At 37.6% G+C, this 15,282-nt stretch overlaps 1 protein-coding gene across 1 annotated transcript in view; it reads left to right on the top strand.

The window, feature by feature from the left end:
* sspo (SCO-spondin) overlaps positions 1 to 15,282 on the top strand; it is a 138,349-nt gene that overhangs the window by 14,925 nt on the left and 108,142 nt on the right. The window contains exons 18-31 of the mRNA XM_059327455.1: positions 3,159 to 3,369; positions 5,034 to 5,128; positions 5,208 to 5,464; positions 6,050 to 6,184; positions 6,573 to 6,775; positions 7,440 to 7,567; positions 8,769 to 8,878; positions 8,998 to 9,147; positions 10,600 to 10,693; positions 10,765 to 10,974; positions 12,125 to 12,330; positions 13,711 to 13,825; positions 13,985 to 14,106; positions 14,845 to 15,018. Coding sequence (XP_059183438.1) covers positions 3,159 to 3,369; positions 5,034 to 5,128; positions 5,208 to 5,464; positions 6,050 to 6,184; positions 6,573 to 6,775; positions 7,440 to 7,567; positions 8,769 to 8,878; positions 8,998 to 9,147; positions 10,600 to 10,693; positions 10,765 to 10,974; positions 12,125 to 12,330; positions 13,711 to 13,825; positions 13,985 to 14,106; positions 14,845 to 15,018 — 2,210 coding nt within the window. The remainder of the gene's footprint in view (positions 1 to 3,158; positions 3,370 to 5,033; positions 5,129 to 5,207; positions 5,465 to 6,049; positions 6,185 to 6,572; positions 6,776 to 7,439; positions 7,568 to 8,768; positions 8,879 to 8,997; positions 9,148 to 10,599; positions 10,694 to 10,764; positions 10,975 to 12,124; positions 12,331 to 13,710; positions 13,826 to 13,984; positions 14,107 to 14,844; positions 15,019 to 15,282) is intronic.

The raw sequence follows: 15,282 nt of genomic DNA on the forward strand, positions 1-15,282 counted from the left end.
CTGAGACAGGTAAATCCCTCTTGGGACCTTTTTGTAATGGAGACACGCTGAGTGAGCGGACATTTGAGGGGGCGTGGCCTGAGACTTTCACGGTGGCCACTCTTCCCCCTAAAGGAAACACGGCTAATTTGAACAAACTGTGATTTCCTCAGTTAACTAGGTCAAAGGTTGGTTGCAGTATGCAAATTTGGAAAATTCCACCATGACCTGAATCCTTTGAGGGTGTAGGCAACATTGTGGCTGGGGTTTCCCAAATATGTTCAAATCATTGAATTTCTGGCGAACAATTCCACTCACTGTTATGTTTCAAGTAAGTCCATATTGACTGATGCTGAATGTCGTAGTTTAAAAATATTTATAGAATCAGGTTTTATGGGAAAGATGACCCAATTTATTTGATAAAATCAAAAAATCAAAGGCCACTCTGCAAAATCAAGTATTACCAAACTTATTGGTGAAAGCTGCTATTTGGATCAGACAATTTCACATAACCTTCTTTGACTCTTTATGGTAGAATTTTACTTATGTTAATTATTAACACACTGCACAGATATAGTACCCTTGCACCTAAGGACAGCAGACATAAACCTGCCAGACTAAAATCACAGCGGAGGTAAATTCAGTGCAAGCTCTTGACCCAGTTGCGTATGTGATTTTTTTACAGCACATAATAAAAACAGCCCATTCTCTTTTATGGCTATCTGTGTGCTGCTCTTATCGTGTCATAGTTGAGATAACGAATCAGAAGGTGCAAGCCTGTTTTCTCCATTGTCAGTAGAACACAACTGCAATATAATATTGGCACAGTTTCATGAGTAGTTCTAGTACTTTTGAATGAGCTTTGAGCCCATTGTCTAAATCTACCCAGATCAAGAGATGATAAAGACTTAAATCAATACACTTTGTTGGACATCTACAGGACATGTAGCATGTGTCTGTAGGTATATAATGTACATAGGTACAACCCCAGTTGGGAAGCTGTCTAAAATGTAAATTACATGGAGTGTAATAATTAGCCAAATATTTTCAAAATGTATTCCATTGAAAACTATACAAAGAAAGGTGCATGTTTACCATTGTGTTACATCATATTTTCTTTAAAAAAACAGTTTTGCTTTATATATGACTTCAGTTGCTCAACAGGGCTACAGGGTTGTAGTTTGGCAGGACAGGTCAGGACTGCAGTCAGGCCAGTCCAGAGGTGCATTCTTTTCCTACGAAGCCATGCTGTTGTAACACGTGCTGAATTTGGCTTGACAAGTTTGTCAATGCAATGGAATGCCCTGCTTAGCCTACTGCCCCCGCGACCCGGCCCCGGATAAGCGTACGAGAATGGATGGATGGATGAAGTTTTTCAAGGTCTAGGTCACAGGTCATCAGGATCCATTGGGTGCACCTGTGATGTTCTCCTTCAGCTAACTGTAATCAGTGAGCTGGGCTGCTATATAAGGGGGGTTGACAAGGGGGGTTAGACACCTACCGCTTGTTACCAATGAACCTTTTTACCTGTGGAATGTTCCAAACATTCAGGATTCCACAACTTTCTCAGTCTTTTTTCCCATTGTCCCAACTTTAAAAAAAAATATGTTGATCACCATCTGACATCAAATTCAGAATAACTAAGTATTTTCAAAAATGAATGTGAATAATGTAAAAATATTAAATATATTGTCTTGGCACAGTTTTCAATTGAATATTTGTTTAAAAGGGTTAGCACATTATTGCAATCTATTTTATTTATATTTTACACAGCATACCAACATTTTGAGAAATAAATTGTATTTTTTTTAATACAATTATTTTCATTAGATTGCATTGTCCTGTTAGGAGGTATTTTCTAGATGCTTTCTCATAAAAATGAATGCTATTTCACATAAAAAGTCTACACTTGGTAACTTAAGAAATACCTGATTTGCAATGAGTGTAATATGTGTTTGATTGGCTGAATGTAGAGTATATGAGAGCAAGTTTCCTCACAGAACGTCCTTGGTGGTGCAAGAGCTCTGATGAAATCACTCTATGTTCCTGCGTCCTGATACAGGATAGGTTGATTTCATTGTGTCTCTTCACTACATAACCACAGTGATCACGACTCTATTGGTTTAAGTTAATGATAGGTCAGAGCATTAGTGCTAGAAAGCTATTGATTAATTTGTTTATCTCTGCTTTACTCATTTCATTGTGTTGAAACTGCTGAGAAGAGGCCCTGCACTGACCATTGACCTGAATATCTGCTGTGAAGAAATGTGAAATTTAGATTGGATAATTATTACGCTGATATCAAATATGATGTGCAATACATCCATTCATCTTGGTCTTCGCTGTTCACTCCATTGAAATGATTTTCATCACACCTCGTGAACATTTTGTTGCTGCCTTATTACATTTTACAACTACCTTTTATTGTTTAGAAAGACGTAGTTGAAACTTTATTGATACAAAGTAAACTCCATTGAGTTAGCAGGGATTCAGTATTATGGTCAAGGGCACTAGTTCTAGATACCTAACTACTGGGCTTGCCTGTTTCCAACTATGTGTTCTAGTCACTTAATATTTCAATACAAACCTGATTTTTTCTCAAATATAGCCATTTATTGCGAGCTTTAAATATTGTTTAACCCTTTGATGCACAACACATTGACACCCCTTCTAATGCACAACATGGGTCAAAAATGGCCCGCATTCATTTCCCATGTTATTTAATGATGCTGTGTGTTTCTGTGCTCTATCTTTTGATATCAACTTATTTTATGATTGAATATTCCAAGTATTCTTTAAATATCTTGTTTTTGATAACAACAGATCATTATTTCCATTTCGCCTCTCATACTATAGAAAAAAGGTTTTGTATTATTACATAGCTAACTATTTGGCTAAGTAGCTTGCTAAGCTAACTACTTAGCCAAGAAGTTAGCTAAGTAGTTAGCTTAGCAAGCTACTAAGCTAAAAATGGATGTGGGTCATTTTTGACCCATGTTGTGCATTCGAAGAGTAGTGACACAAAAAGGGATTTTATAAAAAAAAATTAATAAAGGAAAACATAAAATTAGGATGTATGATGATCGAAAACAAACAAATACTGAATGATGAAAATAATTTATTGCAAAGATATAGAACATAAAAACTCTGATCCTGCTCTCTCTGATCTCCCTTAACAGTGTCTGTGAGCGGGGGCTGTTTAACTGCACTCAGGAGCGCTGTGAGGAGGTGAACCAGTGTCCGGGCTCCCTGGTCTACTCTCCACGCTCCTGCCTCCTCACCTGCTCCAGTCTGGACCCTCCTGGCCAACAGCAGGGCTCCAGTGTAGCACAGTCAGGCTGCAGAGAGCCCCTGTCTGGCTGTGTCTGTCCCCAGGGAACTGTGCTACTAGTGGGTGAAAATGCTAATTTTGGGATAAAAAGTTATATTTTTGAAATGGAAAATGTTGAGACTACAGACCTTATTTTATTGGCAGACATTTTGACTCATCATATTAGGCAAAGCACAAGTATTGCTCATTTAATTAACAATGGCTCTGCTCAATTGCAATGTATTGCTACAGGGAAACATAGGACCCTTTTTGGGAAAAACGGGGAACATAGGACCTATTTTCTAACATTAGCTAACGTTAGATATACCGTATTTCCTCAATTTAAAGCCCCTATTAATGACCGGCCTCATTTAGTAACCGGGTGTAAAAAAATTTTTTAATAAATAAAAGCCGGCCTCTTTTATAAGCCAGGTGTCTTACCGGTGTTATGTCAAAGTCTGTTCCCCCGTCGATATGTGTCCCCCTTACCTTAACCTGCACCAACCTGACCCCTGACCCCAACCAGTCCTTCTTTAAGTTGTTAACATGACCCCAAGTTTACCTTAACCCCAAACAGTTCTCTCTACAAGGCCTAACCTTAAACTTAAATCCTAACTCCAACCGTGGAGGTGATGCTACGGAGAGCACTATTCAGGAAACATCATTTGACAGTAACAGATTTCAACACCTGTATTTTGAAGTTTGGCCACACGAGTTAGTACTGTAGGTAAATATATTTTTGTTTCTCCCGCTGTCCTAGTCATTCTCTATAAAGTCGAGCCGTTTACGCACATTCTTCTGGGCTTTTAAGTAGTTTAGACATTTTAAATCCTGCTTAAAATGAACATTCAGCGTGCTGTTCATTGTTTGTTTACATCCGAGTACTTCCAATATGGCCGACATCCGGGTAACTGGCTACAATGCGCTGTGTCAAACACTCTAAAAAGTGCCGGTCAGAGCTGCTCTGATTTTCTATTTTTAATAAAAGCCTCCTTCAAATAATAGCCTGGCCCTATTATTAGCCGGGTCCCAAACTGATTTTTTATTAATAGAAGCCCCGGCTACTATTTGAGGAAATACGGTAAACATCTCTAGCAGAGTGACAATATGTTGCCGCAAATACGTTGTTGACTTACCTTAGAACAGATGTAGACATCCTTGTTAATTTTATCCATGTTTAGTTGGTGTTGTGGTTGTAACTTTATCTGGAGCAGACAATTGTCTGGGTTGAGATGTGGCTTGGGAAAGGGTAGAAAATCCACCCTGTCGACCAGCCTCTTGGGATACTTAGTGTCAGAGTTGCATGTACCCCATGCACACCGTTTGACCATTTTAAACTTAAAATCTCAAGAAAAAATGAATGAAAACTGACTAACTCAAATGCATTTCAATGGACGTGGAAGCAGAGAATGTCTGAGTGTATTGGGTTAACTATGTGCACTGTGATTGGCTCATCGCGTTTGGGGGCGTGGCTTAGCCATAGGTCAATTGTGTGGCCCAGTCCAAACCACTTTGTTTTTTCCCATTTGCAGAGCCAGGGCTGTGTATGAACACTAAATGTTTTTCAGCACACATATGAAACAGACAGCTACTCATTCCACCTGAATTTGTCAAAGGGTATATTGGATTGGAATCACAGGCTCCACCTTTAATACATCTGCTTAATTTAGTGGAAACACAGATCATCATAACTCCAGTTTTGACCATCGTAACTGTACATTATGTCTATTATGGTCTATTTCAGGGCGATCAGTGTGTTCTGCCAGATGAGTGCCCATGTCACCATAATGGTCGACTTTACTACAGCAACGACACCATCACTAAAGACTGCAACACATGGTAATGTCTGCAGTTGTCTCATTGCATCACATCCCTTTAACATTTAACTATCTTAACTTGTCTTCATTCATCCTTGCAGCTTGTGTAAGGAGCGCCGCTGGCACTGCAGCCAGTCGGCCTGTGCCGGTGTGTGCGTGGCAACAGGTGACCCGCATTATGTGACATTCGACGGCCGCTGTTTCTCTTTCCTGGGCGACTGCCAATACGTGCTGGCGAGGGAGACCAGTGGTTTGTTCAGTGTTATTGCAGAGAATGTGCCATGCGGGAGCACCGGGGTCACCTGCACGAAGTCGGTCACTCTGAGCCTTGGGAATACCGTCATACACCTGCTGAGAGGTAGGAGAGATGTGTCATAGCAGGGGATGATGATAGAAAGTTGGGGGACTATGTTTTAGGGCAGGGGAAGGCAACCTGTGGCTCCAAAGCCACATGTAGCTCTTTGGGCCATCTGCAGTGGCTCCCTGTGGCTGTGACAAAAAAATCATACGACATGAACAGTTATTTTTGTTTTCCCTATAAACAATATTAAAACTTCTACAGCCCGGCACCTTGACATCTACATTTTGCCAACTTCAAGTCTAGTTTTGAGTTTCTCTAGCTAGACAAGCTTTCGATTCCAAATCTGAGATATTTTTTTTTGGTGTCCAGCCTCATTTGCACTTGGCTCCTCACTGCATTCTGACAAAATCATATCAATAAATGCTCATTATTACTTATTAGTAATGTTGGTAGGCTAATTTAGACTCAGTAGGCTGTTAAATCTTCATTGTGAGGCTCAAAATAAGGTTTGCGGATCCGTTCCGACATTATTTGTCTTTTTTTTGTCCAAAAATGGCTCTTTTGTTCGTAAAGGTTGCCGACCCCTGTTTTAGGAGATACCCTACTTGCCTGAGAAATAGCTTTCTTGTCTCTCTCCTCTAGGTAAAGCTGTGACAGTAAATGGGATGCCAGTTAGTCTCCCAAAGTCTTACAGTGGCAGTGGTCTGACTTTGGAAAGAGTCGGCCTGTTTGTCTCCCTTTCCTCCAGACTGGGGGTCACGCTGCTGTGGGATGGAGGTAGGACACACATTAACTTCTATAATCTTTAATAACCTTTCACACATGGTCGAGACACCTGACCCTGAAAGGTCTCTAAAGTCATATAGTTATAAATGTTATTTTATATTCATAGGTCAACGTGTTGAATAGTTCCTATGCTTTCTTATGAAAATGTATAAAATGTGGTTTATATTATGTCCTACCAAAGGAAAAAAAACACTATATTAAACAAGTAATTTAAACGTGAAAATTGCTGTTTTTTACTTACGTAAAGAGCTAATGGACACAATTACATCGGTGATGTTGATGAGGAAGAAGTATTCAACAATATAGTAACTGCAGTCCCCTGTCGATGTGGATGCAGTGGTAATGTAGTTGTCATCTCACATGTCGTCTGACTCTCCAGGAATGCGTGTGTATGTGCGTCTGGCGGCCCACCTGCGTGGGCGAGTCGGGGGACTGTGTGGCAACTTTGATGGGGACACAGAAAATGACTTCACTACACGGCAGGGCATCGTGGAGTCTACAGCTGAGCTGTTTGGTAACTCCTGGAAGGTCAGTCCCTCCTGTCCTGACGTGGCAGACCAGGACCTTCGAGACCCCTGTGCTGTGAGTTTAATACATACACACACACACACACCAAGGTTATAATAGTTTGGGATTTTTCATTAGTTTTAGTTTTAATTTCATTGTCAATTTTTGTTTTCAAATTCAGTTAGTTTTAATTAGTTTTATTTAGTTTTTATTAGCTTTAGTGTTAGTTTTAGTTTTTTGTAATGGGGTATTTTTTGGGTACCAGATTCAAAAAAGTCATAATAATTGTTGCCTTTGTTTCCTTTGTCTGATCCATCTCAGCTCCAATAAGTTTATTAAGTCCTAAAACCAGATAGATGAAATAGATTTCATATCAACCAAAAAGGTTTATGTATGAAAAAGTTGACAAAGACAAAAACGAGGGAAATTTTCACTGTAATTTTAGTTAGTTTTGTAACCACAAAATAAGTTAGTTAACCTTTTAAATTTTTTTTTTTTTAAAAACCCTCGTTTTTATTTTTATTTCAGTTAACGAAAATGTTTTTCAATTCTAGTTTTCGTTATTTCGCACATACACATAACACACACACACACACACACACACCTGCAGGAGCATTAGATTTAGACTTGGATTTACCTACCTATAGCAAATGAAATGTTGATGTTAAACTGTCTTTTGCTTTGTCTTTCTCATACACCTACATGCAAAAGCAAACTGACTTATCTTTGTCCTGTTCAGATTAACCCCCACAGGGTGAACTGGGCCAGGAAGAGATGTGCAATCCTGACTCAGGAGCTCTTCTCTCAGTGCCACTCTGAGGTGCCCTTCCAGCAGTACTATGACTGGTGTGTCTTTGATGCTTGTGGGTGAGTTATAATCTATACTGGGTATCTCAAAATAATCTCAAAAGATGTCCTCTACTATGTGCAGTAGCTGTGCTCTTTGCAAAGAGATGCTTTCTCAGCATTTCTCAACCTGTGCACTGATTCTACAGATATTATTTATAACCTATTGGACAATTTCTCCCCCATATATGGGAATAAACAACTGTATGACAACTAAGACTGTCTGATGATGCACAATATTCTACTATATTCTCACAAGCTTGTTGAGTCACTCGGCTACAATACGAAACTGCAGTCATATACATTCCGCCTGTCTCACCAAAATAAGTGTATATAAACTTAAATCCCTAAAAAACATACTGAATGACTTCCTTTCCTTTGTACATTTGTAAAGCCCTTTTTAATGGTCTGAAACACGCAATAAGAGTTAAACTGGAATTCCTTCCTTTCTTATGGTCTTTACAGTTTTTTCACTCGCTTTGGTACATTTCTCACATCTCTATTAACATTTGCGCAACAGTTAATGCATTTCTCAGAACAATTAGTACAAACTGCAAAACCGAGTTCATAATCTGCAAAAACGTGTCACTTGCTCAAAATGGAGTCATAGCTCATTCCTCAAAAGCAAGTATTCATGTCAATGAGTGTCAGTGACATCAAGATGAAAAGTCCTGACACCATGTTTATGAACAAGATAGTCAAATTATTCAATTCCAGAGACATTTTCAGGAAAAAAAAGATTTCGAAAAATTATATAAAACCTGCTTTACAGATTATGACAACTAGTTCAAATTTTTTGTATGTAATGACTCAAGAAATGAAATGAGGACTATTAGTTTTATATGGAATATGGAATGATAATGTTATAAAACAGCAGAGAGCTGTATGAAAGCAATGGATGCATGTCCAAAAGCATTTGTAATGTTTTGTAAGGAATGAGAAACTGCTACTATGATGTGCACACATGACTAACTGTTGTGTAAATGTTAATATTTATATGAGAAATGCATCAAAGCCACTGAGAAAAACTGTAATTGGTATATTGGTACCATTTGTGGTCCAGTACTGCCACCAATTGGCAAAATATTGCTAAAAAACTGTACAGTGTTCTCTTGAATTGAACAGATGTAAGGATTGTTTCCATCCTAAGCATAAAGTACCCTAATTGCCTTTTAATTTTCATTTTTTACCATGCATTCATTTATTCATTTGTGTATTTTAGCTGTGACTCAGGTGGGGACTGTGAATGTGTCTGTACAGCCATTGCTGCCTATGCTGAAGAGTGTAACCGCAGAGGGGTCTACATCCGCTGGAGGTCCCAGGAGCTCTGTCGTATGTCAAGGACAGGATGCACACACAGACCAACACTAGCACGGTCAATCTTCTCCTTTACTCCTTGTGTTTGTTAAACCTTTGTCCTTTTTTATTGTATTCTCCTTTTTTCCTGGCAGCTCTGCAGTGTGAGAACGGGCTGGTGTATGATCCCTGTGGTCCAGCTTGCTCTCCCTCATGTCCCAGTGTTCAGAAAAGTCCTCACTCTCAGTGTGACGCTCTGTCCTGTGTGGAGGGATGCTTCTGTCCTGCTGGCACAGTCCGACACGGTAAACCACATTCACCGAACTAATCCTGAATTACTGAGGGTGAAATACACTTTGAAGGAAATTGTTGTTGTGTTGTGCTTATGTTGCTGAGTTTTTTTTAAATTGTTTTTTCCTCCTTTCCTCTCCTCACGTTGTGCTGTATTTCTTTTCTTTCATCTCTGTCTCCCTGTCCTGTCCACCTCTGTCGTATTGTATGTGTGTTTAAAGTATACGTTTGGACGGGTTGTCCTCGTACTTGTTACTGTGCAATTACAATAAGGGAAAATCTGATCTGTCGTTTGATAGTTAACACCTCCAGCATCTAAGCTAAGCCTAGTACTTTGCAAGCAGTGCTTTTTTCCTCTACTTTTGGTACTTGTAATTTTTAAGTTTTATGCAAAAGTGGATAAACAGAAAAATGTATTTTGATCTTGACTTAGATACTTAGTCTGATCAAAAGTCCATAAACATTTGACAAACACCATGAAAACTTATCTATTATACTAATAGGTTTTTCATGAAATCATCATTACACTGCAAAACAGGGGTGTCACTTGACAAGATTTCTTAAATTAAGATTGTTCTAATTGTTCTCTTAAAACAAGATAAATTATGTAACACTTCTAAATCTAATTTTTTTTTTATCTTGATAAGAAACAAATAATTTGCAGGTCACTCTGCTCGGGCCAGTTCATCACTGCTGGCAGCTTTAATTTATCTTGTTTTAAGAGTTAATTTCTTATTTTTAGCGTACAACATACTAATTTCTAGATTTGATAATCTTAATTTAACAAATCTTGTCAAGTGAAATTATCTGTCCATGCAGCAAGATCATTTCCCTCAGATTTAGTGTTTTTATCTTGTTTTTAGACACACCTTTTTTGCAGTGTATACATTGTCCAGAGGATACATTTTGGTGGTCCCTGATATTTACTCCTAGCCTGGCTAACACCAGACTATTCTCAAATGAGGTCTAGTCTGGCAACGAGCAATGGATTTCTCCGTAGAGGAGGTGTGGTTTACGATCCTCCGGAGCCGTTTATTGGGCGCTTAGAATGTCTATCAAAAGCGTCTGTAGGTAGCTCTTAGCCAATTTACTCCACCAATAGGCCAAAATTTTCAAAACATCATGCCACCATTCTACCCTCAGGAAAAAACAAAATGGCCTGATAAGAAAGACTCTTGACTTTATTCAGACCATATTGTCTCGTCACCCTCCAGACAAACACTCTGCACTCTGCACATTCTCCACTTAATTTGCACTAAGTTGTATATATTATATTATTATTATTGTATATATTGTATATTGTTAAATGTCTTTCCTTCGATTGTTTTTTTATTCTATCTTAAAAATTGTGTGAAATTTTGCGGCTGTAACAAAGAAATTTCCCCATTGTGGGATTAATAAAGTCAAATCTAATCTAATCTAAATCTAAGTATAGCAGAATGGTCAGTTTGTTTTCTATTCTACAGGGGACAGCTGTGTAGTTCCCATTCAGTGTCCATGTGAGTGGGAGGGTTCCATGTTTCCACCTGGAACCACCGTCACTCAACACTGCCAGAACTGGTCAGTCAGTCTACATACTTCACTCTTTTTCTTACACTAATCAAAGCTAAGTCACTTTCTTCTGTGTCCAGTTCCTGTGAGGATGGTGTTTGGCAGTGTGAGGGCGTGGCTTGTCCTCCTGTCTCTCCTCCATGTCTGGAGTCAGAGTTTACCTGTGCTGGGGGGCGCTGCATCCCCTCCCAGTGGGTGTGTGACAACGAGAATGACTGTGGCGATGGTTCAGATGAGATTTGCCCATCCACCTGCTCTCCAGACCAGTTCCACTGTACCAGCTCGCCAAGGTGAATCATCTCACTTCAGTTTATCAACAAGGACAGTAACTCTGGAGATTAGGATGACGAATAACTAAGATATTGGACCATGAGGTAGGGCTGGGCGATATGGACCAAAAGTCATATCCCGATATATTTAGGCCGAATATCGATATACGATACATATCCTGATATTTTTATCATATCATATCATTATTATAAGTGAAAGCAAATGTCCAGTCAAATTCAAAGCCAAATATGACATGTCACAAGTAGTTTTATTGAAACCGTTTATTCAAGTGAACATAAGTACTGTATAACAACAGGAATAGGTTTTTTTAAAAAAAAAAAAAGATCAAAGCTCCATAAAGTGCACCTTTAAATAAGAAAATATCTTATTTAAGTTCAGCCTATGAACTTAAATAGGTCAATATTTTTTCTGAAATAAATATATTCGTATGAGAAAAGAATAACGAACATTACAAATGAACTAAATATGACAAACCCTAGTAAGGGCAGCATTTATATATAAAGAAAAAAAAATGAACTATATCGATGTATGCGATATGGTCTAATTCAATATCACATTTAAAAATATATCAATATATTTTTTATATCGATACATATCGCCCAGCCCTACCATGAGGTCATAATTTCAAGCCTTTTATTGGTGAATAGAGGCATTTATTTTCAAGATAGACTTTGCATTTTTAATTTTGTAATTTTGTTGTTTGAGTGTTTGTTTGTTTTGTTTGTTTTTAAGTTTGTTTGTTTGTTAGCTTCCAAAACTCTATCCCAGAGTAAAACATCTGGGCATTTGGAATAGATTCCCACAAAACTTGGTAAATCCGTTCATAGTCTCCAGAGGATGAATCCTAATGACATTACAAGCCACTAACCTTTCATTCTGCCACAAACAAGCTAAAAACGTTCACGTTTTGTTTATTGTAGGGTGCCCGCAAAATGACTTATTGTATTCATTCAAGCATAGGGCTAGAATGTTACAGTAAGATGCTAAATATTAACAAGCTAAAATGCTTAATGTAATGTGCTGTGATGTTTCACTATGGACATCGTCATATCGTTTGGTAGACATCGCCCCACTACAACAGTTTGCCAAATGTTCTTTGCACATAGACTTTCTGTAGTGATTAAAATGAATTGGCCCCAACCTCTGCAGTGGACCATGTTTGAACCTGGCTCTGCGTTGTGATGGCCACCCAGACTGTGCTGACCAATCAGATGAGGAGTTTTGTGGACCTGCCACCCCGATGCCTCTGTGCCCACCAGGAGAGTTTCAGTGTTCCAATGGAAAGTGTCTGCCAGCCAGCCGAGTGTGTGACGGACGGCTGGACTGTGGCTTCGCTGACGGGTCTGATGAGCAAGGTAATCAGCATCAAGGTTATTATAGTTATTAAACGATTAGTTAACGAAAGCTAACAAAGTAATGAAAACTAGAATTGAAAAAACGATTTTGTTAACTGAAAAAAATAAATTAACACAAGACAGGTGCATCAATTAAAGTTGATATTTACATAATTGAAGGGGGGGCAGATGTTCTTTCACTTAAATTGTGATTAAATGCCAAAATTATTATTAGTTTTTTTAGTTTTTTTAAACATATTCCATGCTGATTAAACCATATGAATATATATGTTATTTAAATATGTTCATTTTTATTTAAATAAATATATATAAAAAACGATAACTAACTGAAACTGTATTGTGTGGTTACAAAAACTAACTAAAACTAACTAAAATTATAGTGAAAATCTCCTTCGTTTTCGTCTTTGTCAACTTTTTTCATACATAATCCAGTTCCTATTAGAAAGAGGATACTGTTAGTGAACATACAGGAACACATGGTAAATATGTTTACTGAGACTGGGATGTCTTTACTCCAACCAAAATTCAAAACACCTGGAACTGAAAGAGTTAATAACCTTATGGGGCTGAAATGGATAAACCAAAGGAAATAAAGGCAAAATTAATTACGACCTCTTTGAATCTGGCACCCAACACATAGCCCATTAAAAAAAAGAAACTAACAATAAAACTATTAAAAACTAAACTAAAACTTAGCATTTTCAATAAATAAAAACTAAACTAAAACAAGTAAACTCACTCTAAAAACCTAACTGAATTTGAAAAGAAAAATTCACAACGAAATTAAAACTAAGACTTATAAAATATCCGAAACTATTCTAACCTTGATCATGACTTGAAGAGTGCTCTATCAAAACTCTATTGTATGAAAAAAAAAAGAAAAGAAAAAAAGAATGTGTTTATTTTATTCCATTGTTAAAATGAAGACTGTTGCATTTGTTACACTTCTACAATCAAATATCTCATTAAAATCTCAGTTTGTGAACTTTTGTTTTGTAAAACAAAAAAAAATGAACAAAAAGGAAATCAATATCACATCACATCATGGAAAACAAACTAATGTTTTATATTTTGATTGTGGGTAAATTTTATTTGCACAAATGTAGATTTATTAAAAGTTACTCAAACATCTGTGGAATTTAAAAATGACTTGAAAATCTTCACTCCTTAAAAAAGATTGAAAAAGAGGAGCACTATATAACAAATATATTCTTTGGTATGTTTGTTTCACTATACATTGTATTTATTTTGTTTTTATTTTTCTTTGAATTATGTTTGTGTCCAATAAAAGAAATGCCTGTTTGTTATTTAAAAAAAACAAAAAAAAACTTTATTTTATGGTTTGTATTTGACTGTGATATACTGTGTTTGTTGATCCAGACTGTGGTGTGGTGTGTGATGAGGGGCAGTTCCTGTGTGCTGGAGGACGTTGTATTCTCTACCTGCACCGCTGTGACGGACATGATGACTGTGGGGACCTAAGTGATGAGAGAGGGTGTGTTTTCTGTTCTGTGGAACCTTGGTATTTGGTATTCTCTTATTGATTTCTGTCTACAGATTGTATTTTATTTTGTTTCTTAGCAGCACTCATCCAGTGACTGATGGATTAAACCGCATGATGTCATCATAACCTAAATGTTTTGGCTGGTTTTAGGTGTGTGTGTGCACCAGGAGAGTTTCAGTGCCCTGGGGACCAGTGTGTCCCTGCAGACAGAGTGTGTGACGGACACAGGGACTGTCCCTCTGGAACAGACGAAGCCGTCTGTCCAAGTAAAGGTACAAATAGAAATACAGCATTTAATTGTGTCAAGTTACACTGCAAAAACATGAAGCTTTCCAAGTATTTTCTTCTTATATCTAGCAATAGTATCTTAATTATATTGATTTGAGTATAATTTACCTACTGACCATAGCTTTATGTGCTTAGTTAATTATTAGTATTAGTATTATGTGCTTATGTTATTATCTTATTGTTTAAAGACTTGTTTTTAGGATTGACATTTTGAGCTTTTTCATGCTTTTCAATCTTTTCAACTGTTGAATATGGTGAGTTTTTACCTAAAATATTGGCTCCAGTTGAGAGTTTTAGTTTCATGTAGCTTGAATACTATTTCAAAAGTATTTTCTACCACCAGTAACTACCCATAGATACTGAAATGAGAAAAAAACATGCTAGTTTCAAGTATTGCTGGCTTATTTTAATGTTACTAGTTGGGCTATTCAAGCCACAATTGCTCAAAATAAGTATATTTGGGCTCATTATTTCAAGACATCATTGTTTTTTTTTCCAGTGCCAAGATATTTTTACTTATTTAAAGAATTCTTACAAAGAAAAATGTACTTACTGCACTGGCAGATAATTTAACTTGTTTCGAGCATGTATTTGTTTAATTCTAGTTATTTATTTCTTTTTTTTTTTGTCGGTTGGTTTTTGCAGTGTAAATACATGTTTTTAATAATTCCGTCCTGCATGGTTTGAATAAGTGGTCAAATGTAATATTTTGTGTGTTGCAGTGACCTGTGCTCCTGACCAGTTTGCCTGCAGGGACGGGACATGTGTTGCCACCACTAAGTTGTGTGATGGGACAACAGACTGTCCAGGTGGAGAGGATGAGAATCGAACCAACTGCTTAACTGTTATTGTGACACCATCACCCTCACCTGTCACCCCGACCACGCCCACTTCAGGTAATGACTGAAAGTTGGGATGATATTTCGTCTGTAATTAAATGTTTCTCTTACACACCCAGTGTGTCTCCAGCCAGGGCCACATTAACACTTTGCTGTAACCCTGGGCAACAATATTCAAGGGTCCCATCATCACAACCCCAGAATCACCATAATCTGGCAAAATACAGAATCAATTACAGTAATATACAGTTAATTTACTCAATACATCAATAACTAACTGTCATCAAGTGCATTTTTTTAATGTACAGATGTGCAAACGCT

This window comes from Centropristis striata, chromosome 23 (assembly GCF_030273125.1).
Source record: "Centropristis striata isolate RG_2023a ecotype Rhode Island chromosome 23, C.striata_1.0, whole genome shotgun sequence".
In the NCBI taxonomy this organism is placed as follows: domain Eukaryota; kingdom Metazoa; phylum Chordata; class Actinopteri; order Perciformes; family Serranidae; genus Centropristis; species Centropristis striata.